At 40.7% G+C, this 24,520-nt stretch overlaps 1 protein-coding gene across 3 annotated transcripts; it reads right to left on the bottom strand.

Moving 5' to 3' along the window:
- Positions 1-1,988: 1,988 nt before the first annotated feature.
- PRKAR1A (protein kinase cAMP-dependent type I regulatory subunit alpha) lies at positions 1,989-19,584 on the bottom strand. 3 transcript variants are annotated; one of them, XM_045836578.1, is made up of 11 exons: positions 19,430-19,584; positions 16,037-16,225; positions 11,265-11,435; positions 10,390-10,481; positions 10,125-10,186; positions 9,206-9,252; positions 8,341-8,499; positions 7,065-7,125; positions 5,835-5,956; positions 4,808-4,889; positions 1,989-4,470 (listed from the first exon to the last, which is right to left on the bottom strand). In XM_045836578.1, exons 2-11 carry the CDS (start codon positions 16,211-16,213, stop codon positions 4,298-4,300), a joined length of 1,146 nt encoding a protein of 381 aa, XP_045692534.1. In that variant the 5' UTR covers positions 16,214-16,225; positions 19,430-19,584; the 3' UTR covers positions 1,989-4,297. The 3 variants fall into 3 exon arrangements, with proteins under 3 accessions (XP_045692534.1, XP_045692533.1, XP_045692535.1); XM_045836577.1 differs by lacking the exon at positions 19,430-19,584 and adding an exon at positions 19,025-19,160; XM_045836579.1 differs by lacking the exon at positions 19,430-19,584 and adding an exon at positions 16,487-16,584.
- Between the last annotated feature and the right edge of the window lie 4,936 nt (positions 19,585-24,520).

Raw genomic sequence — 24,520 nt, forward strand, 5'->3', positions numbered from 1 at the left:
AACCATTTGCTCCCTAGAGAAAATACGAAGGTTTAGGTTCCTGTGAGCCTCCAGATACATTTTTGTCAACCAGTTAATACATAATCTTGTTTTATGTGTTAAGGTACGTTAAAGAGACCTTAACACAGTGTTGACTCATTAAGCATGTGCTCCACAGCACTGCATGTAACTCATGCCTGAGGCTTATTTAACTCACTCACTTACTCTGTAAGGGACGCCACATCCTTCTTACCTTGTGAGATACTGGCCAGCACCGTAGCACTACACTTGGGGGCCATTTTAAACAGCAAAATCACCAACAGAAAGCACAAAAATGCAAAAATGTGGCACCAAATAGACCACGAAAGAGACATCTGATTCTAGTCCGAGAGCCCGAACAGGCCGAGCATCACCCTGCTCAGCCAGACCCGGCGGGGCCCATGCATGCTGGGAGACGGAGTCTTCACCGCTCACGTTCTGAAGTGACTGTGATGGGCTGTGAGCACTGATTTCGGGGTTCCAAATAAATGTTAGCCAAATGGACAAACACCCCCAATTCGCTACAGTATCTGTGAACAAGAATAAACTGCAACTCATTTTGAGATTAACAAAAATGACAAAAAAGCTCTCCATCTAGTGGTGAATTTTAAAATCACATATCTACTTGAGTTCAACTGGCATAACTTTCACAAAAGGGAAGTATTATACCCATTAGTAGTTTTGGTAATCACAGCAGAATAAGAGTTAAGTCACAGCTCTGAACTTATGCCAATAAGCAAACTCTAACTTTATCAGTACATAACACTGGTGTCTGTGTAAAAGTTCAATAGGATAAGCAGAAAGATTTATGATTCTCCCTTTCATTTTTAAAGATTTTATTTCCAGACAGAGGAGAAGGGAAGGAGAGGGAGAGAAACATCAGTGTATGGCTACCTCTCGCACACCCCGCACTGGGTACCCAGCCTGCAACCCAGGCATGTGCCCGGACTGGGAACTGAACTGATAACCATTTGGTTCGCAGGCCCCTGCTCAATGCACTGAGCCACACCTCCCCCGCTTTTAAATTCTCCTATGTACAGCCTTTATTACTAACTATAATGATAGCTACTTTGGGGGATGTACTGAATGGTGACCTAGCAACTGCTGCTCAAGGTCGGCTTACCAAAAGGGTTCAGCTATTAATTTGTGGTTGGAGATAAAACAGTACCAAGAAAACTGACATCATGTTACTTCAATTTTTAAATGTTAGTAGTTAAGGCATTAAAAAACAAAAAAACAATTCTCAGTGAGCCAGTGTTTTAGAGAGGGAGTTCAACTATAACCAGTATGGTCAACCTAGGAAATTTTTTAGTTGTACCCTGTTGGCTCTGTTGTTCCCACTCCAGTGAGTTAGGGATTACTGAAGGAAGGGATTACTGAGTCCAGACAAGCTGTTACAAAGCAATGCAAATTAAAGGTTGTTCTAGAACACAGCGTATCTCCAACTCATTGGATGTAAAGAAATTAATACACTAGTGAGTACAACTTAATCATCTGACTCCCCAGAAATCTGTGGAACAGACGTCAGGAATAAGATGTTATATATGTAAAATATATAAACACACCTACATATCTAAGGGACTATTAAATTTAAACTAGAGTATGCTGACCCAGAAATAATGTTTCCCCATTAAGCCTGGGAAAGTTCCAAAGCCAGAGAACCAGTCTTCAATAAAAAGGAAATCCACATATTTTGAGTTGATTTCTCCCTCCCACCGCTATGGGAACAGACAGATCTGCTGTGACTCCTCAGTTCCACTTCAAGCAAGGTTTTCAGGTTCAGTCTTGGACAAACCAACTTGAAAGTCACTGTAAACAAACACATGACTGACTCTTTTTAAAACATGAACCCCAAAATTCACTTTGAATTTCAAAATCTTTTGATTTTCATTCTTGCCCACCAGATTGGCAGATCCCAAGGGGAGAGGTGGAGGGAGAAGAAAAGGAGAAAGGAAATAAAAACCAATTCATTTAAGAATTTAAATTATTTAATCTTTTTTATTACTTGACCTACCATTAAGACAATCTATAACAAAAAGAATAGAGTATGTTAGCACGCACAGAATAATCAGACTAGTAACCAGGCAACAATACAAAATGGTCCTTTGGCCACCTATACTTTCTAGAACAACAGATCTGAGAAATTCACTTAGCAAGCCCAGAAATGATGACTTCTAAAGTCCTGATTATCAACTAAGACAAATTATGCCAATAGTGATATCTCACATATAATCAGATTGCACAAAGATAAAGCTTTAAATGTGATAATTTTTAAATTTAGCCTTAAAATTTCGTAGATTAAAAACTACAAAAGGGAGTAAACAGCAAGCCAAATGACCTAAGAGCAAAACTCATTTAGGAAGCATTGTTTGTATCTAAATATACATGAACATGATTATGTACATATATGAAACCGCAAGTTATGGCATTCTAAATAACTCACTTAAGTACAGTTTTGGCATTAAACAAAGATCAAATCAAGCTTTATGCTAACAGGAATATAACTTTTATTTTTAATTTGTTAAATATAAAAAGGTAGCTAAACATAAAGTATAGATCAGAAAACTGTCATTTAATACAGATTATTTTTAAACATAAAAAATGTGTAATAAGGTGGCTTTCTCTCCCACACTAAGATGTAGATAAAACCTCTTTCCCAGATTTATACTCCAAACTTAGTAGTAACAACCCAAAAAACTGTTCAAATCTATGGAAAAAAATCTACCATGGCCAATTTAAATAACCTGGGAAAGGGTAGGAGAAGGGATTAGTAATCAGAGCCAGGTGCGTAAACGGAAAAATGCTTGCAAGTCACTCCCAACTACAGCCCTACATTACACAGAAATCACAATGAAAATAAAAGTGCCTACATTACAGAACTGTGATATTTTGTTTAAAAAAGTAACATAATAAAAATAAACTGTTGGGTATCATTGGTGCACATGGAATAATGTAACACATAAGGTTGATAAGGCTGGAAAATACTGAGATACAGTTAAGACTCAGAACAGAAGCTTACTTTAGAAAAACAAAATGCCTGCCAGAGAAATAAATGCTAGAGAGGAAAGCAGAACTTTTCAGCAGAGTGGCCTTTTAGACCAATTTGAAACAACACAGACACATTCTACCCCACCCCCAACCCACCATAAATTCTAGCTGATGCAAAAAAAGCGGGGGGAAAGGTCAAACCAAAGTAGGAAACTTCTTCCCAAATCCCCTGCCCCAGTGAATTTAGTGGAGCAGAGTCCCCAGCGATGAACTCTGTCCACCCGGCATTTCTCCCTTTAGCAACAGCACCTCCCTTTTCCTGATGTCTGTTCCATACAGTCTGTCTGCTGCCGGCAAATCCAGCCTCCTGGAGTCAGTGCTGAATGCACACAGGAGACTGTCCTGGAGTCCACAGAAAGGTGGACACTGACCAAAAGCTCCAAGTTAACAACCAAGAGTGTAGACCTTAAATTTTTATTCTCAATTCAGCATCTGATGATCAGTATTTGGCACTAGCTGGATAAATGACGGTCTAATCAGAATTTGTGAGCTGAGGCAGATGTAGTTAAATCATAATCAATATTTGCAGCCTATGATTCCGTTTCAAACTTAAAAGGCAGCTATAGATAGCCACCCCTAAATGGATTTCAGAACTGGAGCAGAAACAAGATATAACCAATACCAGGCAAATTAGCTTAACAAACAAAAATCTGGTTAAAGAGGAAAAAAAGTAACAGATCATATCCATCTGATCATTAGCAAAAATGGGCATTTTTCCACCCTTAATCTAGTTTAAATACAGGCAGATAGCTTTCTAAAGTTATTCTATATCCGTTTTTCCTAAACCTTAGAGCTTAATGAGAAATCATGTATTCTATCAAGTATGGCATATATGACCACAGTGTAAAATATATTTATGATAACTGGAAAATCATATCACTTAAAAAATCTCGCACTGTTACACCCTTACTCCATGGTAATGCATTTGGTGCCGGGATCTGCCCTCACCAAACGGCACAGCACACACTGCCCAGGCTGAACACTAACACTGCACAGAGAGAAGCAGTAACAGCGAAGTCTCCGAAGAACTCTCTATTTATTTAACTGCGTCTGAGCATTCAGTTAATGCTCCAAATTAAAAACAGTGCAATAAAAGCAACTTTTAATACAAACAGACAAGAAGCTGCGATGCCAGTGGCCACATAGTGCTGCAAATAGGGAAAATAAAGCAGTCTGCAAGAGTGAAGCACGGACTGGGAAGAAGAGAAAAGGGAGGCACAGGTGGCAGATTTCAGACAGACAGTGACACGAAACTGTTGTACTGCTGGATGTTTCGTTTGAGGATGTCTGAGCACGGGCCAAGAACACGTTCAAATCGAGGTCGGTCCAGCTTAACGCACTTCAGAGGGCCACGAGCCACCACCGTGGCTGCACGGGGACGATTCATCAGCAGAGCTATCTCGCCTGGAGAAGGGAGAAAGAGGGGCGTGAGAGGGGGCTCACTTCTATGGGAAACATTTCCTTACAGCCTCACTCCTGAGAAAGAGAAAAGAAATACGTATTTCTCTTAATAATTCAGTACAGGCCACATCACACCTGTGCTTAAATAAACCAACTGATAGATGAGACAATCACCAACTTAAATTATTAACTCAGTAAAGGTCAAAATTTCACACTAGTTCTATAAAAGGTAAAGATTGCAATTAAAAAATAAAATTGAAGAGAAGACAAATTATGGTACTGCGGTATCACACTGAAAGATGACTTAAACTACATATTCATTCTGAGGAAATCTACATACCAAAATAGTCAGAAGGCCCCAATCTTCCCACTTCAACAAACTCTTCATTTTCTGACCTACGTTGTAGCACAGCAGCTGTCCCCTAGAATAAAATCACCAGTGGCATTTTAATATGTTATACAATTTAGCTACTTTGGGAAAACAAGGATTCCACAGTTATTTCACATCCCCTGTGTTCACAGGGTAAAAGTGGACTGCTGAGAGTAACTGCATGAGCTTAATTCCTCTTTACTCAGCAGCCTCTGCTAGGGGGCTGTCACATCAAGCTAAGGTGCTTGGTACTTGTACCTGAAGGATTCAGACGGATCAGCAAACTAGAGGAGGCGGGGTCCAAGCTTGCTACCCATTTTTATGGGTAAATTCATAAGAACAACTCACCAATCCCTTTACAGTGTCTACCGAAGTGTTTGCACAATGGCAACAGAGTTGAGTCTTCTCGACAGAAACTCTAGGGCTCACAAGCTGGTCAACTGCTGACCAGCTGGCCCTTCACAGAAAGAGTCCTTTGATTTCCCCCACCCTGCCCCTGGGTTAAATAATATCAATTAGCATCTACTGAGCCACAGTCATAGAAAATTCACTTTCTGGATCTACTTGTCAGTCAAGAGTATCTGCTATACATTTGCACAGACTGTGAAGATATAAAACATAGTAACTTTTAAAATTTAAATCCTTGCCTTTGAGCCTTGGTTGCCAAATGGCCCAAGCACATGATTTTAACAAAGATGATGCAGAATCATTACAGTCTGTTATGCCATAGTTTGTTTAGCTTGCACGAGGATGATTAATTTCAGTAGGTCAGATTCTGGCTCGCTCTTTATGAATAGCCTGTTCCAGAATTCTGACTCAAACTAATTAAAATGTGTTGGCCTGACAGAGAACCAAACAGCAGCATTTCAAAGTGAAAGGTAATTTTTAAATAAAATTGTCAGATATTCTTTAAATCTACGGGTGTACATCAGAATTAATCCCTTTTTCTCTTACGGTGCATGACTTCTTAAAAAGTGTCAAATGCAGAGTTCTTTACCTCCAAAATAATAAAGAACTCATCCCCTGGTTCTCCTTGCACCACAATCTTTTGCCCATCTTCAAACTGGACTGGTTCCAATGCATCAGCTACTGTGAGACGTTCCCATTTGTCCAGAGACTCTGAAAGGCAAGAATCAAAAGAATTTCTCCGCATTATTTGGTATTGCTAAAACTGGCAAAACAAAAAGTATAAAGAGAATCAACCATACAGCCATGTCCATTCAGTACTCTGGTAGTGTCTCAGGTGGGAAATGGTGCCTGTCTTCAATGACCTCTGGTCTCAGCAAGACCCTATTACTAACGGACAACCCTCAGACCCTGACTTCAGCAGCCCCCATGGCCAGGCAGATTTAAACTAACCACGCCCAATGATAAAGGAATACAGAAACAGAGTCACTAAGTATTCCTAGACTGCCTTCAGTGTAAATTCAACCTGCAATTACAGAACCCAGACGTAGCAGTGTCACCAACCATATTATTCCAGAGGTTCAGAGAAATAATTTATCTATCTAAATCTTCAGTTGAATTAATTTATCAAACCAACAAGAACTAAAAAATAGTTTGGCCTTTGGGAACAAAAGTTAACACTCAAGACACTAAGCAAATGTAACCATTTCAGAGAAAGGACAATTAACAGGGGGAATAAAATCAATTCACTGTAACAAAACAATGGCAGAAGACATTCTACCTCATAAAAATCACTATCCCCTCCCTCAATGAAGAACAGGTTCTAGCAATACAGAGACTATCCCCAAAATTTCAACAGAACTTATAGCATTGTTTTCAGAAAAAGCCAGCAAATGACACCTAATCTCTCTACAGAGGAAATACATTATTGGAAATACTCACTTTCCTTAACCAAAAATCTCACAGATAGAGCACCAGAAACAGAAGTGACAGGAGGAATGACTGTAAATGTCCATACTCAGAAGGACGACACTTTTAGCCTTTGTCTCTCCAGGAGAAACGAGTAGCACAAAATTCCAGAAAGCTTTTCTCAGGTCCAATCATTTTTAATCAAGAGGTTTGTCATATACTAGCAAATTAAAAATACTTTAAAATTACTTCTAACTTAATCAAATTTTTAACTCTATATTCCATGAGTTTTACATTATTAGTGAAAAAAGAATTTATAACTAGTGTACTTTTTATGAAATACACTAGATTCTGCTTAAGTACTGCTAACACTTCAGCTTAATAATTCTCCATGCAATCTTCCAAAACTCACCTAGAATAGAGACTTTACTAAGAAACTCTTCATACATCTTCCGCTTTCTCAGAGTGCTTCCCTATTTAAAAAAGAGTTATACATTGTGAGTCAAAAAAATGTGTAATTATCACATAATTCTGTGGAGTAATAAGTTTTGAGTAAATTAAAAGAGAAACCATAGCTTGTTGCTGCTGCTTCCTGATACATGATTATTTTTCTCCATGGTAAAGATGGTAAGCCCCTCTGTTAGCTCAATAAAAAGCTCTCAGCAACTTCCTCCTAAAAGGGACCCTAAGTACATGGCCAAAGACAGTTCCTCACACCACCAATTAGTGAGATGCAAAAAAAGTAAATAATCAGTTCTCAAAAAAAATTTTTTTTAAATAAAAATAAAATAAATATATATGGCTATAGCTGAATGTATTTCCAGTTCGGGGTCCTTCTACATTACCCCAATCTTCCACAAATTAAAAAAAAAAAAAAAACTGCTACCACTTATAGACCCTCCCTTCCAAAAAAAAGTGCCACAGCACCAAGCTTTACCAAGCTGTCTTATCCGCAAATTTTGTTCAATACATCTGTCTGGCAGAAAAAGGGGACCACATCATCCTCTACTAATAAAAAATCCTTACACAATAAATTACCTTGGCAATTTATATATTTATAAATATTGATGCACATATATATCCATCCCCAAATACAGAAAATTTTCAAAGTACATCTAACTGCATATTCTCAAATAGCCAGATGGGTACCACACAAATTTAGAAAACCATTCAAGATGACTAATGCCATCAGCTGGGACTTAAACATCTAGAGCTACCTGATAAATTTGTTGCAAAGTTCCCAAAAGTCTGACTATATCAGCAGAATGTCCCAATGGTTTTACTATTTTGTTTGTTCCTTCAGCGAAAGGAAAGGTGACATTTGCATTACACCAATAACCCACTTTCAGTTAAGGGAAGCTGATTACTTCTTAATGGCCTTAAATAACTTTTTGCACTTAGAAGCAGCACTTATGAGACTGTCTGTAATCAGCAAATGGAGAGAGTTCCAGACGTGAGCAGACCATTATTGTATACACCACATTTGTCTTCCATGTTAGTCCTGGCCCAACTTTTGTTTTAAAAGATCACTGTCTCAAATGGTACAATGAATAATGCTAAACTGAGCTTAATGCAAAGCATTTAATCATTAAAAGTAATTCTTGTTTTACTTTGGTGATATTATTTAATTTAAATACTAGTGGCATAGACAGGGAGTCCAAATCACACTCCAAAAACCATGGTCTTACCATAAGGATTCTTCTATAGCTGTCTCGGTCAATACCCCACAATTTCACATTTGTCTTAGCTTTGACAGTGGCTGCTCTAGGTGTTCCATAAATCAAAGCAAGTTCTCCAAAGCTCCCTCCTTCCCCAACACTGGTTGCCCATTCATTGTTAACATAGACCTAAAATACAAATGACAAAGAATTATTTTCTTCTACATACATAAACACCTAAGTATTAAAAACCCACAAATCTTTTTCAGGGGTCAGAACCCTGAACTTTGTTTTAAAATATTATATACTACATTTTCAGTACAAAGCAAAGTACTTCTGACAATGAGTTCAATAAATTCAGAAGGTCTGTGATTTACCTGGCTTAATCACCTGACAGGACAAAGTTACTCTGTACTGACAGATCAGGACAAAAAGGTGGACCAAGCATTGGTAAAAACCACATATGCTTACAGAGCACTGGGCTGAGCACTGTGCTAATTAATAAGCGATTTACTAGCGTAAGGCACAGAACTGTCTGATAACCCTGAGAACAATGCCATTAATATCCCCACTTCATCTGTAAGCAAAACTTACGAGAATCGAGAAAGCTGCACCAGTTCCCTGATGCCTGCACCTAGAGCCTCCCCCACTCCTCTCCCTCGACAGCACATGCACACACGCCTTAACCGCTGCTCCATGCAGGTTCTGAACTCTTTCCTACCTAAAGAAATTACCTTTAAAAAGTTTTTCTGTATCATTAAAATATTTGGCAAAAGGTATTGATGAAATCTGACATACAAGGGCTATAGTAGCCCTTCAGAAACTTAAAGGCAATAAATATCAATACATTGACTTTTAAGATTATCAACATATTTTTGCTCTTATTAAATCTTACATCCATCTCTCCTTGATCAACCACATAGAAGTTATCCCCTTCATCACCTGAAGGAGGGGAGAGCAAAAAAGTTAGAAGCATTTTACAAATTAAAGAAACACAAAAGAAAAAAAACCTATCCAACTGATACAAATAATAAACTTATGTTATAGTGATGCTATGAAAAAGAGAATATGTTATAAATTAACACAATCTTTCAGGAAAAAAAACTCCAGCAATATTTTTAAAATCATAAAACTGGTCAAATTTTCAGTCACCTCATGAAGAAAAAAGATCTCTAAAAAGTAACTTAAAAAGCAGCCATGTATGTGTATAAAAATATTAACTGCCTATCACCTATAACAACAAAATAAGAACCAACCCAAATTATAACTAACAAAATATCTGATTATCCCAAATGGGAAAATAATATGGGTAATAAAGACCCATGAAAATATCAAGAGTATATAACAAAGGCAAAAAGGGGGGGCTGGGGAGCAGACCCAAAAGATTAGATCTGTGTTAGTACTCATAGGCAAAAACATTAAGAATCACTAGAAGGTATAAAACCTCATAAATAGATGAGCTACATGATAAAGAAAATAGAGTTTTGCTTATTTCCTTTGTAAGTGGTTAATAATAATATAAAGAATATATAAGATATATGATTCTAAAATTCCATTCAACATTCAAATAAAAATGCAAGAATTTCCTTTAACAGTTACTATAAACAAAATTGTATTTGGTAGGGAAATATTAGTCCCTTGAGAAAGTGTGTCTTTTGGCTCAGACAATTTTAGTTTTAAAAATAGAAAAATTCCGCAGTACAACACAAACTGGCAGGCTGAAAGAGGAAAACAAACTTCCATTTTTAAAAACCCTCCTGTCTTGTCTCCTCTCCCAGAATAATACTACAAGCCACAAGAGCAGCAGCCCTTACCTTGCTGAATGACAGTCTCTCCAGCAATAAAGGAAGCCGGAAACATGGCATCAAAAATATCACTGCAAGAGACAGAAGGCCTCGTGTTACATTTCATGTGCCTCTTCTATGGACTTCAAACATTAACCTTAAAATTCAAGCTCCTAGATTTTCAGCAGGGATTGTCATCAGGTGAATAATGAGCCTTAAAATGTGCAACAATGATAAGACTAGTCTGGGACCACAGCTATACAGGAAGACAGTATGACAAAGAACCTGTACCTACCTTCTCTCATTATCATCAAGGTGTGAAAACAGCACATTCTTTTCAATGGCCTTGGCTAAAGCAGCCATTGTCTTATAATCTTTTGGTATAACCTAGACAAGAATAGAAAGTCAAATAACATTTCATGTTTGCAACCTGCATGCAATTAAATGAAAAGCTACATTATGATATTTAAACGACTACCTTGAATTAAATATTTTCAATATAACACACACATACTACTTTTGATCCAATAAAGTACTCAACAAATATCAACTAATTAATCCCCTTGCCTACCGCCAGACCTGTGGGCTGGTATTTAAAGGATGGTATTTGATTCCCGGTCTACAAATAAATAAACCAAAATCACCTTGACCAAGGTCATTATTCTAATATAAAACTGGACATTTTTGATAGCCATTTTTTTTAACTGTGATGAGGTACTATTAGTTCCACAGCCTCTAGTCAGGACAATTCTCTTCCCACTTCAAGCTAATGGCATAACTCAAAATGGCAGGCAGGTTCTAAGGAACAGCCAGTTAGGATAAAGCTTATATATGGGATAAAAGGTTAAAAAGCCACAACATGAATTACAGGATGTCAAAAAATTGAAACCATTTATTCAAGAGAAAAAGGAATACTGCCTCCTACTACTGCAAAACAGCATGGAAAAGAAAGACTCCCAAAATGCAGTTATTCACTGTTTTACAATCTCTCTCAGTTATTTTCTCTGGTGGCGTGGTATCACAGTACCCAAGAACCACACAGGATGGTGTACGACCTATCAAGTTTATGTTTTACTATTCGAAACCATGCATGCATTCATCAAAGGAAACTAGAGAACTACCATGTGGATCCCAAAAACACTGCCCCAAACGTTTAAACACCAAAATGACCTTTCTAACATATGACGCAGCATCTTCCTCAGTGTAGACTTCAGCGCTGATAGCACCTCGTCGCCTGCGGCCTTTAACCACTGGATTGGGGGGTGGAGGAGAGATTTCATCCTCCCTGGAATCTCCACGAGTGCTTGCTTTCTGCAGATTCTGAATCTGTTTAGCCTCCTCCTGAAAAAAAGTACACATTTACAAAATGAGACCTTTCAGGATGTGAACTTGGTATTCTCATATTTCAATGGTAAGTCATTTCAAATCTCTTCGTCTTACCCAAAGGGGAAAAGTCAATTCCAAATGGGAAAAAATGGAGTGGAGTTTGAAAAGAAATATTCTGAAAGGCCTGTTTCTCAGATGATAATAGACGCCATACTTATTAATGAACAAAAGCCATTAGTACGAGGACACATAACATGCAAGTAAAAAATTAAGGTAGTCATGGTAACATTGACAACAAGGATTCGTAATGCAGGCAATGGTAAAGAGCTGCAAAACAAACTCCTAGGGAATTGGTGTTTTTGTAGCTGTTGCAGATAGCAGGAGACCCTCCTTCCTCCCAAAAATGGACTCCAGCATAGCAAAGCTATCCAGAGTACCTAGATTACTGGGTTACTTCATTCATTCCATAAGCATTCTCAAGATCTGCATGCCAAGTCTACGTCAGGCAAGGGAAATACAAAAACCAATAGGGGAGAATCCTGAGCCCATGGAATTCATTTCTAGTTGGAGTCTCAGAAAATAAAACAAATAATGAAATGATGTGACAGTAACCAATAATTTAAACTAGATCAGATATAACGGGACTTCTGCAAGCAGAGTTACAAAAATTCTCAATGTTTACACATGGAGTTAAATTTTTAAAAGTTTACCTGCTTTTAAAAACTTTCTGTTCAATTAATTCATATGAAAACTAATATGAACTATTTAACATTCTTTTGTTGTTGTCGTTCAAGTACAGCTGTCTCCATTTTCATCCCTTAACATTCTTATTTATCAAATCTAGAGCCTTAAAAAGAAATTGCTCAGGTCTGCAGCAAAGAATGAGTTTATATGACAGATATAAAATAAGAATAAAAAAAGAAGTATTATCCCCTATTTCTCATTTAACTCATTTGCCATTATTTTTCCAAAACCATCTTTCAAATTCAAAATGAACTTATTAGCATTTACTATTTCAAACTTTTTTAATAAAAATGAAATTAAGGAGATGCCTGTTTTTTCTCTTGCGTGGTACTCAGCCCTCGTTTTGGCATCAAGACGAATAAAAGAACTACATACACACAGCAAAAAAAGTCCAGAATAATAACCATCAAGGTATTAATAGTGTTAATCTCTATCAGCACAATTATGACTGATTTTTGTTTTTTTCTTTTTTGGAAGGATGAGGCCTGCTTTATTTTTTTCATTTCTCTGGATTTTCTAATTTTCAATTAAGAAAACAATCAGGAAAACATATAACAAAAGTAGATTTAATACATATGTATATTTGATTATAAATGTATTTACTTCTTGACCAAATAATCCAGTCATTCTATTTCTAGAAATTTACTTTAAAATATCCATATATGTGAAATGACATATATACAAAGTTATTCATTGTATCACTGTTTTTAGTAGTGCAATAAAACACTGGGAACAAGCAAAATGGTCATTAACGGAATGATTTGAAATAAATTATAGTGTATCTAATGCAATGAAATGCCACACACACATCAGAAAATAAAAAGCTTTTAAATATGAGTTTGTCTGTAAACACCCACATGCCTATAGACCAGTGGCTGGCTGCATTCAAGGAAGACAATGGAGGAGACTTTTCATTGTTACACCCTTTTGTAAATTATGAACCATGTGCAAATGAGTAACCCATTTCCTAAAAATACATTCTAGAAAACTCACTTCATTTTCATTCTTGTAACTGCAATAAGCGGTAAGGTCTTCCTATTCCACATTAACACGGACTGTAAAACTCAAGTCTCCCCAGAGTTTCATTTGTAAGAGCAATAAATGAAAACACAAATTCCACCCCCCGAATTTGTCACTGGACTTTCACAAATAGCATCTCATTTGGAACTGTATTCTAATTTAATTTTTAAGATAATTTTGAAGAACCAAAAGCATTTTGATTTTAACAGTTTTTTATGGATTCTTATCTTTAACAGCAATCAGATATAATCTTAATTGTGATGACTCAGACCCATTATCAAGATCGATTTCTAATTATGTATTATGACACATTTCTATATCCTCCTTTTTACTGTTGTCATTCTGTTAGTCTCGTCTCTCTTCATTCTTTCACATATTAAAACGACACTCCCAAAACCCCCTCCCCATTATGTTCTACTGTTTTATATTCAGATTCTGTCCCGACCACTTAATATTTTCACAATTATTTGTTCCCTCCTTGCCCCTACCAGTCCGTTCTTCCCTGTAAGTAAAGTTGCCACCCCCAACTTGGGGCTTGACCTTACACTTGCTTTGACCATGCAACGTTAAGTGGACATTCCATACCATGTCCGCTTATATGGTTTGGCTCTGCCCCCCTGAGCTTCCGCTCCTCTCTGCCTTGAGAACAGCATGCTCCAATAATGTGGCTGCCCCTTGCACTCAGCCCCAGAACAAGACATGTGGAGTCAGGACAGGATGTGCTGAGCCCAGAAGAGCTGCATATGACTGAGACCTAAGGAAGGCCTTTTGTATTAAGTCACTGAAATGTGAGGGTTATATGCTGCTGCAACAAAAACTATTACACTATATGATCAGAGCCATGTTACTTTATCATTCTTAATTTTATCTGCTACCTCTGTAAAATGGTAATAATCACCTACCGCACACATTTCAAAGAATAAATGTGTGTGTGCTGTGTGCCTCACATGGTGCCTGTCACACAGAAAACACTCAATGGTTATAGCTATTAAAATTCCTTTAATCTATCAGATAGGCAAAGTTCTAATAAATAGATCATAAAAGTGAACTAGAATTCCAGATTATGGTCTGAAGTAAAACACAGAAGCTTTCCATGGACCACCTGTGAGAGTCTGTGGTGCACAGAATAGTTGAGGATACCAGAAATACGACCCCTGGTTAACACAGGGAAGGAGAATATGACCTAAGAATACGACTGTGTTTTCAGACATATGAACCTAACACCTAGTGTACAGAACAAATGACATGTTGGAAAATTGAAAATCTAGTTACCTAAAGTCCTAGCTAAAGAAATGTATGCAAGTGAGCAAAGATCCTTGCATGACAGGAAAAGTCTGTTAAGCTGTGACCTTCATTGAGAGGTAAAGAAGCCAGCACACATTAAATCTAAAAATCCCATTTGCAAAAAGACTAATAATTTCTTGCCTTCCCCCTTGATAGTGCTTAATCAGTGCTATGGTAAGTACAGGCTTTGAAACCACCACCACATAGTCAACACTCCCTATAAAAAGACACATAATGTCTCACCAACTTCATCCCCTCGTTCGATGGTGTCTATTGATGTCCAAAGAGAAGAGGGATCACCTTACAGTGACCCATTTCAGAACCAGATCTCCAGGAACGCACTTTATCTCAGAACAAAACACCCATAGCAGCCTGGCTCGGAAGTGTAACACTATTTGGACATTGCTTAGACAAAGACAAAGCCATACTTTCTACTACAATTCCAAAACAGCAAGGCTACATTAATAGGAACTAGTTGTTTGTTGTTACAGTTATTTTTAATTATTCTAAATCACGGTACTAAACACCAATTTTAACAAAGAGCTTTTCAAAAAAAAACAGTAGAAAGTGCCTAATTACCTGAATATTTTTAAAATCTTAGTATAAACAGATTCTTTCACTAATATATCCATTAAGAAATGCCCAAATCAATGGGAAATATTATAAATATTTCCATTACATAATTATATAATGATTATATACCCAAGCAATGACTCTTATTTGGTTCATAATCATTATGAACCATATCAAAACTTCAATATGCATATGAAAACCTATAAATTTATCTGACAAATTTACAGAAGCAAATCAAACAAACTACTCAAAACATGTAGCTATCCAGGCTTTTCTCATTCATCATTTCTTGAGGAAACTAAAGCAGTCTTTCATGTAAAATTACCATTTTCCATAGAAAAACATATACACATGCTGGGGTCACACTGATATACACACAGTGAGGATGAAAAACAAAGAGTAAAAACTGGTTTAACTGTTTTTAAAGAGGAAACATGCCCTGACCAAAACTGTAAGTACAATTTTGACAACCATCAACCTTGATCTCTGCTCTACAGTCAATTCATCTGAGATACATTCTACCAAAAAAAGGACTTCGCTAACTCAGAAGTTCTGCTATATCAGTCACAAGCTGAATTGAAATGTTTCATTACCTGGGTTTTAAAAGGTGGGATAAGGCTTATTAAGTTTACTTGCTTTGCTGAGGAAGAGAAACACGTTAACTGCTTTCAAGTACTACAGAATGTCTCATTCCACACCATTGCTACACTACTTCTGATCAACTGTATCTAGTCCGTTTTTTCATTTAGCAACTTTTATGTATTGATTAAAACACAAGTTTGGAAACCCTGTTTGCCAAGTAAACAGCATACAGATTTGTTTTCTGATAAAAATTACAAATGCCTTAACTGCATTTCTTTTTTGAAATTCTACTGTAGACTTCTCATTTGGTCAGAATTCCTTTTCTTCCAAAAGACACAAATTAGTGACATTCTATAGCATTACATTTAACAACGGTCTGGGTCATCTCATCGTCTCTCCACATTTATTTTTACCTTCTCCAGCCTCTCAAAGTATTCCCTGAGGAATGCCATGGGTCTCTCAGGCCGAGCAGTGCACAACTGCACAATGGAATCCTTCAGCAGGGCCTGAATGTTGTGCTTCTGCACGTAGAGCTCGCACTCCCGGAGGCTGCGCTCCTCCTCACTGGCTGAAGAACCGCCAGACGCCATGGTTCTCGTTCTCTATGAAGAAAAAAACACACATGTGCTCATGTAAACTATTCATAGAGAACAAATGCCAAACTGGCCTTTAAACTTAACAAATTCATTAGGACTGATTCACAAGAGTTTTTTCTTCCCCTCCCTAAGTAGATCTTTTTAAGGGATGTAGGGGCTAAGGAATAAGAAGATATGTAGAGAAACAGCATTCTTCCAAAGAAGTGTTTCATTCAGTTCTTGCTACAGAATCTAGACTCCGCAGACGTAACAGCAAAAGGCAGTAACCTCAGCTCCAGGGAGGAAGTATGAGCCACTATCCCCTGCAGAGGTGGACTGCTAAGGAGTCAGGCCCTTAAGGGAATTCCACTCAGTTCTCCCCCTGCAAAAAAAATTATAATGACGTGGGAAGTGTGTAAATGGTAAATAGGACAGAGAATTACAGGGGCACACAAGCAGGCTCTAAATCAAAGCAAGTAAGCACAATGAAGAACATCTGACACTCCCTATATGAACTCCTACCCCAAGGGAGTCCTAATATCACCCAGCAAACCACTGGGGGAAAGGATATGATCAGCCAACTACTAGTGTAATCAAAAATTTTAAAGCATAAAAGAAAGAAACCCCAGATGAGTTTTAAAAGCAATCTTTTATTCCAGAGTCTTTTACCAGATTCTAGCCCTAAATGATAACACATTTAACCCACTGATAAGGAAAATCCTTAATAGAAAAAAAATATGTATCTTACGAAGTAAACTATAAAGATTTAGACAGGAAAATGTCATAATATTTTCTTAATCTGGACAGGAAATATTAAAATACATTGTTTTAAACTTGCATAGAGTCAATAGATACACTGCACTTAGTGAGATTCAAACTACCGTGATGTGAAGTAAAGTAGGGCTATAACAATGGGCAGTTAACCTTACCGAATGGAATTAAAAGCTTAGTAATCTAACAACAGAATCATAAACTGTTATCCTTCTATTCCTAATTACTAAACAAGTAGCATTAGAAGATAAAAGCAAGGTCCGCAACTAAAATCAGCACTAACCAGACTTTTCCAAATACAATGCACACAAAACTACTGAAATGAAACTACACATGTAAAAGCATAAAGAAATACTAAAATAAAAGGCTAAAGTGCTACAAGTGCTACACTATTACTTACGTTGTTTTGGCAACTTTCCTAAGGGTTGATGAAGAGCAGGTTAATTAACAGACCCTGAGAAGTACGCAGCTCCCAGACAACACACATTCAAGGCCGCAGAAGCATCATCCTGCTACTTGGGGAATTCACACTTACAAGAAAAAGGCCATTTACTTGAGGACGGACTTACACAACACCAGACATGTTTCTGGGTCAATCGTGTGAACTGATGCTATCCTTCAGTACCATTTTATGCATTTCTAACAACACTGAAGGCCACAAGAGCAATGATAAATCAGATCTTTTACACTTCAAAACATTCAGACATTTTTCGGGAATATCAACACATGTATCAACTGACCAGAGAAATAATTCAAAGATTAAGGAGAATGGGCTCTAAGGGACGAATGCTTTTTGTTTGAAATAAAGTAATGTATTACAAAGACCAAAAAGCAGACACTGCAGTCACCATGTGAACCCCGGAATTCTGAATTTCATGGCCTTGATAATAACCGAATATACTGAGATTGATTCTGTACTTGTACTCAGTCTGAAAAGCTCAACAATGTAACTTCTCCCTCCAAAAATTATTTAATACTTTAAAATTTTTCACTGCATTGTGTCTACACCTAAGAAAACAGATTATTTTGTTTGGAAACTCAGTTGTGATAAAATTCAGTTTCAAAGGGATTACATGCTAGGAAATTAATTTTAAACACTTAGACTCTTGCTAATTAAGGTTGCCCCCCCACCCCAACCACCAGCCAGGATCACTTCCGTGGAGTTGTCTGGAGAAAGTGTTAGCTTTCTTTCCTCTGCTGAGAAGACCAACCCTTTGGGACTCTCTCAAGCAGTTAAGCGTTTTGGCATCACACCTGAACTGATCTGCAGGGGTTAACAGGTACAGCGCATTTTCGAGAGGAAGGACGGGAGAGTGCCCTTCAGTTCACTTAGGCCACAGTCATGGCCACAAAATGAAGAAGAGAGGCAGATCCTTCATCCTACCCTAATCGTTAAGGCCACCCTGGTGGCCAGGCCGGCTCCGAAGGAGAAAAAAAAAATTGGGAAAGGGAGGGAGGTGAAAAGGGGAAAAAGGAGATTTAGGAGCCAGACTAAAATCGTGGAGGGTGGTGAGGAAGGTAGGGAAACCCGGAAAGAAGGAGAAGCGATTTCTGGAGGAGAAAGAGAAGACAGTAGAGAGGAAAACAAGAACTGCTAGGTCTCAAGATCAGCCAGAAACGCCAAAGAAAACCATGGCCAATGCCGGTAAAATTCGAGGTGTTGTCCTTCAGGAAATGAGGGAAGGCGAGCGAGGAGGCCCCGGCGCGCGGGGCGGAGGCGGCGGGGGCGCGTTGGCCGCGGAGGGCCGGGAAAGCCGCGCAGGGCCGGGGGCCTCAGCTACGCGAAGTGGGGGGGAGCACGCGGACGGGAGGTGGGGGGGCGGGACGGCCGGGAAGCATAGCACCAGAGCGACCGTTCCTGGGGCCTAAGGGGCCTCGGAGGTGCAGAATCTGGGTTAGGCTTGCGGGAGGCTCCGGCCGAGGAGGGGCAGGGGGTGCGGCCGTCCCCCTGCAGGTCGCTCCCCGTGACGCCATCTTGGATCGGTCCAGCGCCCCCAAACGGGCAGCGGGGCGGCGAAGCTCGCCGCACGAAGGCCCCTAGTCATCTGCACCTACCTGGATATGGGAGGCGGCGGGCACGGGACTGCGGATATGAGTCTGAGGCTTACTAAGCTCTCTCAGCCTTTCGTTCCTAGCCCAGCCCTACTCTGCGATAGCGGCTCCGCGGCGGCTCCACCGGAAACCGCCCAGAAGCAGCCAATCAGCGCTCGGCTGCTGACGTCAATGCGCCTCGCTCTGGCCAGAGCCGTCGCCTTGACAACCTTAAAGGCGCGGCGGCCCCAGTTTCTCTCCAGCCCCTCCTCGAAGGACCCCGGCCCCACCTCACCCTCGAATCTTACTCTTTCTGCTCCTTTCCATCTTATCTCCTCACTTCTCTACAGCCCTTTACTCACTCTTGTCTCTTCTCCTTTGTCCCACTCTAGCCCGGCGCTTCCCTCCTGTTCACCTGTCTCTCCTTACCTGCTCCTCTCTGGATGCCTCAGGTCCCCTGTAGTCTTCCTTCTGCTCTTCACTCTTTCTCCGCGCGGCTTTCAGGAGCTTCCTTTTCTCCTCGCCTCCTCTCTCACTCTCGCTACGTTCTGCCTCACCCTTTTCTACCTCACCCTCTGCCTTTTCTCCCTCCCACTCCCCACCCTCTCCCCACCCTCTCTCCACCCTCTCCCCGCCCCAGCCCGCATGGGGCGTCTCAGATGACAGGTGGGCAACTCCGCCCCGCGGCCCCGCAGGGGGAGGACGCGGGGCCCGGACGGAGAGATTCGTGCCTTTTCCAGGCCCCAAGGAGGAGGCTGCCCCCGCGGATCTGCGGCAGCTGCACCGCGGGGCCGAGCGCGGGCGGATGCCCGGGATGTGCACGCCCGACGGTGCATCCTGTGCCCCGCCAGGGCCGCGCGGGCCTCCGAGCTCCGGCCGGCCATCCGGTCCAGGAAACCTGAGCCCTGCCAGGTGTCTGCTTGGCAGATCGGGCTACTCTCCCCTCCGGGGGGTGCTGTCGTCAGTAGAGGCCACACCGTCCCCATGGGCACAAGACACTGGGAAGGATTTTGTGAGGGTCTAAGATTGGCCTGAATCCTTCTAGAATCATCACGCCCAACGCCGCATGGTGAGAAGTATAAAGGGTGCAGATTGGCACAAACGTTCTGTGACCACACGAAAAATCCCTACTGACAATCCCTACTGACCACACGATAAAACTGAACTAATAGGGGATGATTGGGGGAGGGGGAGCGACTTTACTCCTTCAGCCATTTTTTTTTCCATCACAATATCTGCCCATGAAAGAAGAAAGGGGCAGGGGACAGTTTTATATGTATATATAGTCGCTAAATGAGTACAGAAGACCCTTGGAGTACACGGATCCTTGTGTCTGGTACCTGGTGTACTTGCATGGTATATGGCTCAAGGGCTGTATGTGTAAACCCAATGGATTTAAAACGGTAATCTCATCAATAGTTTTTATATAGATTCCAGGTTGAAATAGTAATATTTTGGATATATTAGGTTAATATGATTAAAGTTAATTTCACCTTTTTTGATTTTTAATATAGCTTTTAGAAAAATTTTCATTATCTATATGACCGGTGTTATATTTCTGTTGGACAGCACTGATCCAGGAAGCCAACTGTCCCCCTAAATCCACGAGGCTATAATAAGAGTCCTCATTAGAATAGTTTGTTTAGTTACATTGTCCCCTGCTTTCTGTGAGAGGATGCAAACGGAACACAGAAAAACCCATTCTGGTTGGGGGTGGGGGATGTAGGAGGGAAGTTTCTCCTCCCACAACCCCTTACCCTCACACAGTTGACCACTGGCCTTTTGCCAGGGATGGGTGGAATGGGGGGATTAGAGACAGAACCTCCGTCATATAGGATTTCACCCTTGTCAGTACAAAGAAGAGCTAATAAACTGAGCCCTGAGCTGGCAAGCAGGAGAGGGAATTCGATAGCGTTGAGCAGGCCCCGTCCTGCTCTGAGAAGAAAGCAGTTCAGTCAGATAAATCTGAGTTTGGATTCAGGCTCTGCCATCTCCGGTAATTGACTTAATCTCCTTGAGCCTCAGTTTCCTCTATCACAAAAGGAAAAGCAGGGCTCTGTAAAATTAACTAGTAAAGAGAATAGTGGCAAACATGTACACAGCGCTTACTATGTTCCTGGCACTGGTCTAAGTGCTTTACACACAATAATTAATTTAATCCTCATCATAACCCTGTGGCCTCAGTATTATTACTACTGTTATTGTTACAGAAGGAAAATGAGGCACGGGGGAAGGGTGTGCCCAGGCCTGCGCAGGCAGTGGTCTTAATCAGTCTCCTCTGCAGCATATGTATAAATAAAGTGCCCAGCACAGTGTAGGGTACATAAACAAATGTTAGTTTGCTACCCAATTTCCTCCCCCTTCCTAAAGAACTACCCCGACTACAAGGTCAAGACAGAGTTATACTGTGTCCCACCATTACTGTTACCTTCCAAAGACCATCAAGACACTTAGAATAAGGAAACACACAGCTGGTGACATTGAACTGAATGTTTTGAGTGACAGCTGCTTCCTTGCTAAAGCTCTGGGTGTGTGTGTCCCCATTCAGCTGCATGCAGGCGCCAGTCCAGCCACGGGCCATTTCCTGTATCAGTCGTGCTCAACCTTGTTCTAGCTGCCAAATCCTCATGCTAGGGCTTTAAAAGACAAAAAGGGATTTAGGCAGTCAATAGTTGAGCTTGGGGACGAAGAGTTCACAGAGACAGCTGTTCTGAAAAACCAAACAGCCTCAGTGGTTTCCACATGGTGTGAATGCTGCTTCAGTGTCCCTGTGTGGCTGTGAGAATAACAACTTGTAAATCACACTTCAGAAAGGATCACGGTTCCACTTGAGTTTCTGTGCCTCGCCTTCTCCAGGAGCCTTCTGCCCTTGACTCTGAGGTCCGCCAGCCTGTCCTTTGACCTGTCCTTTGGCCTGTGTCCTTGGAAAGCTCAACCAAGTAAATTTCTAGGGTAAGTGGGGTTTTAAGTAAATTTTCTCTTTAAAACAAAACTCCTTACCTGCTGTTACAGTATCTGTAAAACAACAGCAAACAATTTGAAAAACAAACATCAGTGGTGCATTTAATAAGCAGAAGTAGAACTAAGAACCAAAACATAAAAGGAGGGAATACCTCAGTGGCCCATTTCTTAGTTTTTCTTATGATTAACATTTCCACTGGCTAAGGACAGGGCCACATATTTGAGATTTCCAAGGGGAACTTTTCAGACTATCAATACCTATTTGTGGTATGCAGTGGGGCTGAGGATTTATGCTTCCTGTGGAACCCGAGGTAGTGGTTTTAAACCGAACTCCATTGCAGCAAGCATGCAAATCACAAAAGTCTTCCTTCTTTCTCACTGGCAAATGCTTATCTGAACAGAGAATGGGTGTTTATCCTGAATAAAATTGAGAACATCAACCATGAAACCAGAAGAGTGGCATTCTTGGGGCTAATAGTAAGGAGATATCCAAGTAAAAATATTTTCATCAGCCCTGGCTGGTGGCTCAGTTGGTTGAAGCCTCATCCCATAACACCAAAAGGTTGCAGGTTTGATCCCAGGTCAGGGCACATGCCTACGTTGCAGGTTCAATCGCGACTGGGGTGTGTATGAGAGGCAACCAATGGATGTTTCTCTCTCACATCAGTGTCTCTCTGTCTCTCTCTCTCTGTCTCTGTCTTTCTCTCTCTCTCTCCCTTCCTCTCTAAAATCAATAAAACATATACTTGGGTGAGGATTTTTTAAAAATTAAGTCTCTAGGCTCCTGTTTGATAATTAGGAAATGACCTATTAGCTAAGGTACAGTCTTCATGTCCATGAGAAGGGAAGACCATGAGAATGACCATGGTCACCCAGTCAAAAATCACAACTGCACACAGAGTCCCATCTGGCTGGCCACACTTTGGCCACCTCTGACCCCCACATACCTGAAGGTGGCTGCGTGGAGCAGGGAGCACTGCTCAGGAACCACCTTGCTTTGTGTGGAGGGCCAGCACCCAAAATTCTCCTCTATTACTTGAAGGAAAGCATAGAAAAATTTCCAGCACCTACACTGTGGAACCCTAATGCCTGTTCCACTGTGAAATGAACATCCTACAAGTAATCGTCTTCATAGTGGTTATTGGTGAGCCTTAATAAGCAGCTGTGGCTGGCTTTTCTGCACCGAATCCTGGCTTGCTGCCCCAGCCCTGCCTGCTCTTAGATTTGAACCCCAGGATGGAATTTGGTGCCCAATTTCTGAACATTTTCTCATCCGTGGTTGCTAAATGGGTCTTATCTCCTTCTTTGCCTCTCCTTTCTCCCTCTTTTGCCTCCATGGCGCCCCTGCCCTCTGAGCTGAGTTTGGCATTCTGGATTTTCAGCTAGCCCCCTGGCCATGCCCATGGTTCTCACAGACCCACCTGATCCTTGAATCTCCTTGGTACAGTCTCACTTCCTGTCCCACCATTCCCCTGCTCTTCCCCACTGTTTTTACCACCCACCAGTTCTTCAGTCATAGCCAGATAGATAATGGGTTAGCACTTCAGGCCAGGCACAAATTCCTGAAACACTCCCACAATTTAAGACTGATCCTGAGATGGCCTGGTGGGTGTTGTTGGTTACCAGGTAAAGTAGTGCCACCAAGTGGAAAATAGTAGAAACAGCTTGAGAGTCACTCCAGCTTTGAAATCAGGTGGTTGGAACTTTATTATATCATCTTATTTCAGACGTGCATCGTTCTAAGGCCTGCCTTAGAATCAATCACTCTGATGGATTCATTCAATCAGAGTTTAATGAGCACCTAGTCTACAAGGAACTGTAATCGTTCCTATAACAGTGAGCCACACACAGCCCCTGGTCTCTAGGGGAACACAGAAAAATACACATGGGGGATAGAGAGAGTTGAAGAGTAGTCAGGGATGGCTTCCCAGAGGCAGTGTCATCTCAGCTGAGATAAGAATGAGGAAGAGCTGGGGGCCAGGATGGGGGTTGGGGTGGGGATGGACATTTCTCTGGGACAGGAAATGCATGCAAAACACCCAGAGATAAGAGGGAGCAGGGTGCAGGCTGGGCATTTGGGAAACTGCAAGTGATTCAGGACATGTGGAACCAGACACTGCGTGAGAGGGACTGGCAAAGGGTGCGTCTGAAGAGTTCATCACAATAAGGCTCACACATATGTAGAGTGCTTACTTTGTGCCGGGGGCTGTCCCCATGTTTTACGTAAGTTGTGTCCACCAGAACCTCCTGCAATAGGCACTCTTGTTATTCCCATTGTGCAGATGAGGAGTCTCTGGCATAGAGAAGGTTAATAACTTGCCCAAGTCATGTAGTTGGGAAGAGGTAGGTCTGTGGTGTAAACCAGGACCTTGAGCCAAGCTAATGAACTTGGGCTTTCACCTGAGAACACGTGAAAATCTTCAAGGAGGGGACTGACCTGATCAGGGTGTGCTTTAGAAAGATTCTAGGATGCCAGCATGTTCTCTGATGTCAATGAGATTGAAATCAAGGATGTCTGGGAGTTAACACTGGGGGATGACGCCAGCAGACATCAGAGCC

This window comes from Phyllostomus hastatus, unplaced genomic scaffold (assembly GCF_019186645.2).
Source record: "Phyllostomus hastatus isolate PE091 unplaced genomic scaffold, TTU_PhHast_1.1 phas_contig_210, whole genome shotgun sequence".
NCBI lineage: Eukaryota > Metazoa > Chordata > Mammalia > Chiroptera > Phyllostomidae > Phyllostomus > Phyllostomus hastatus.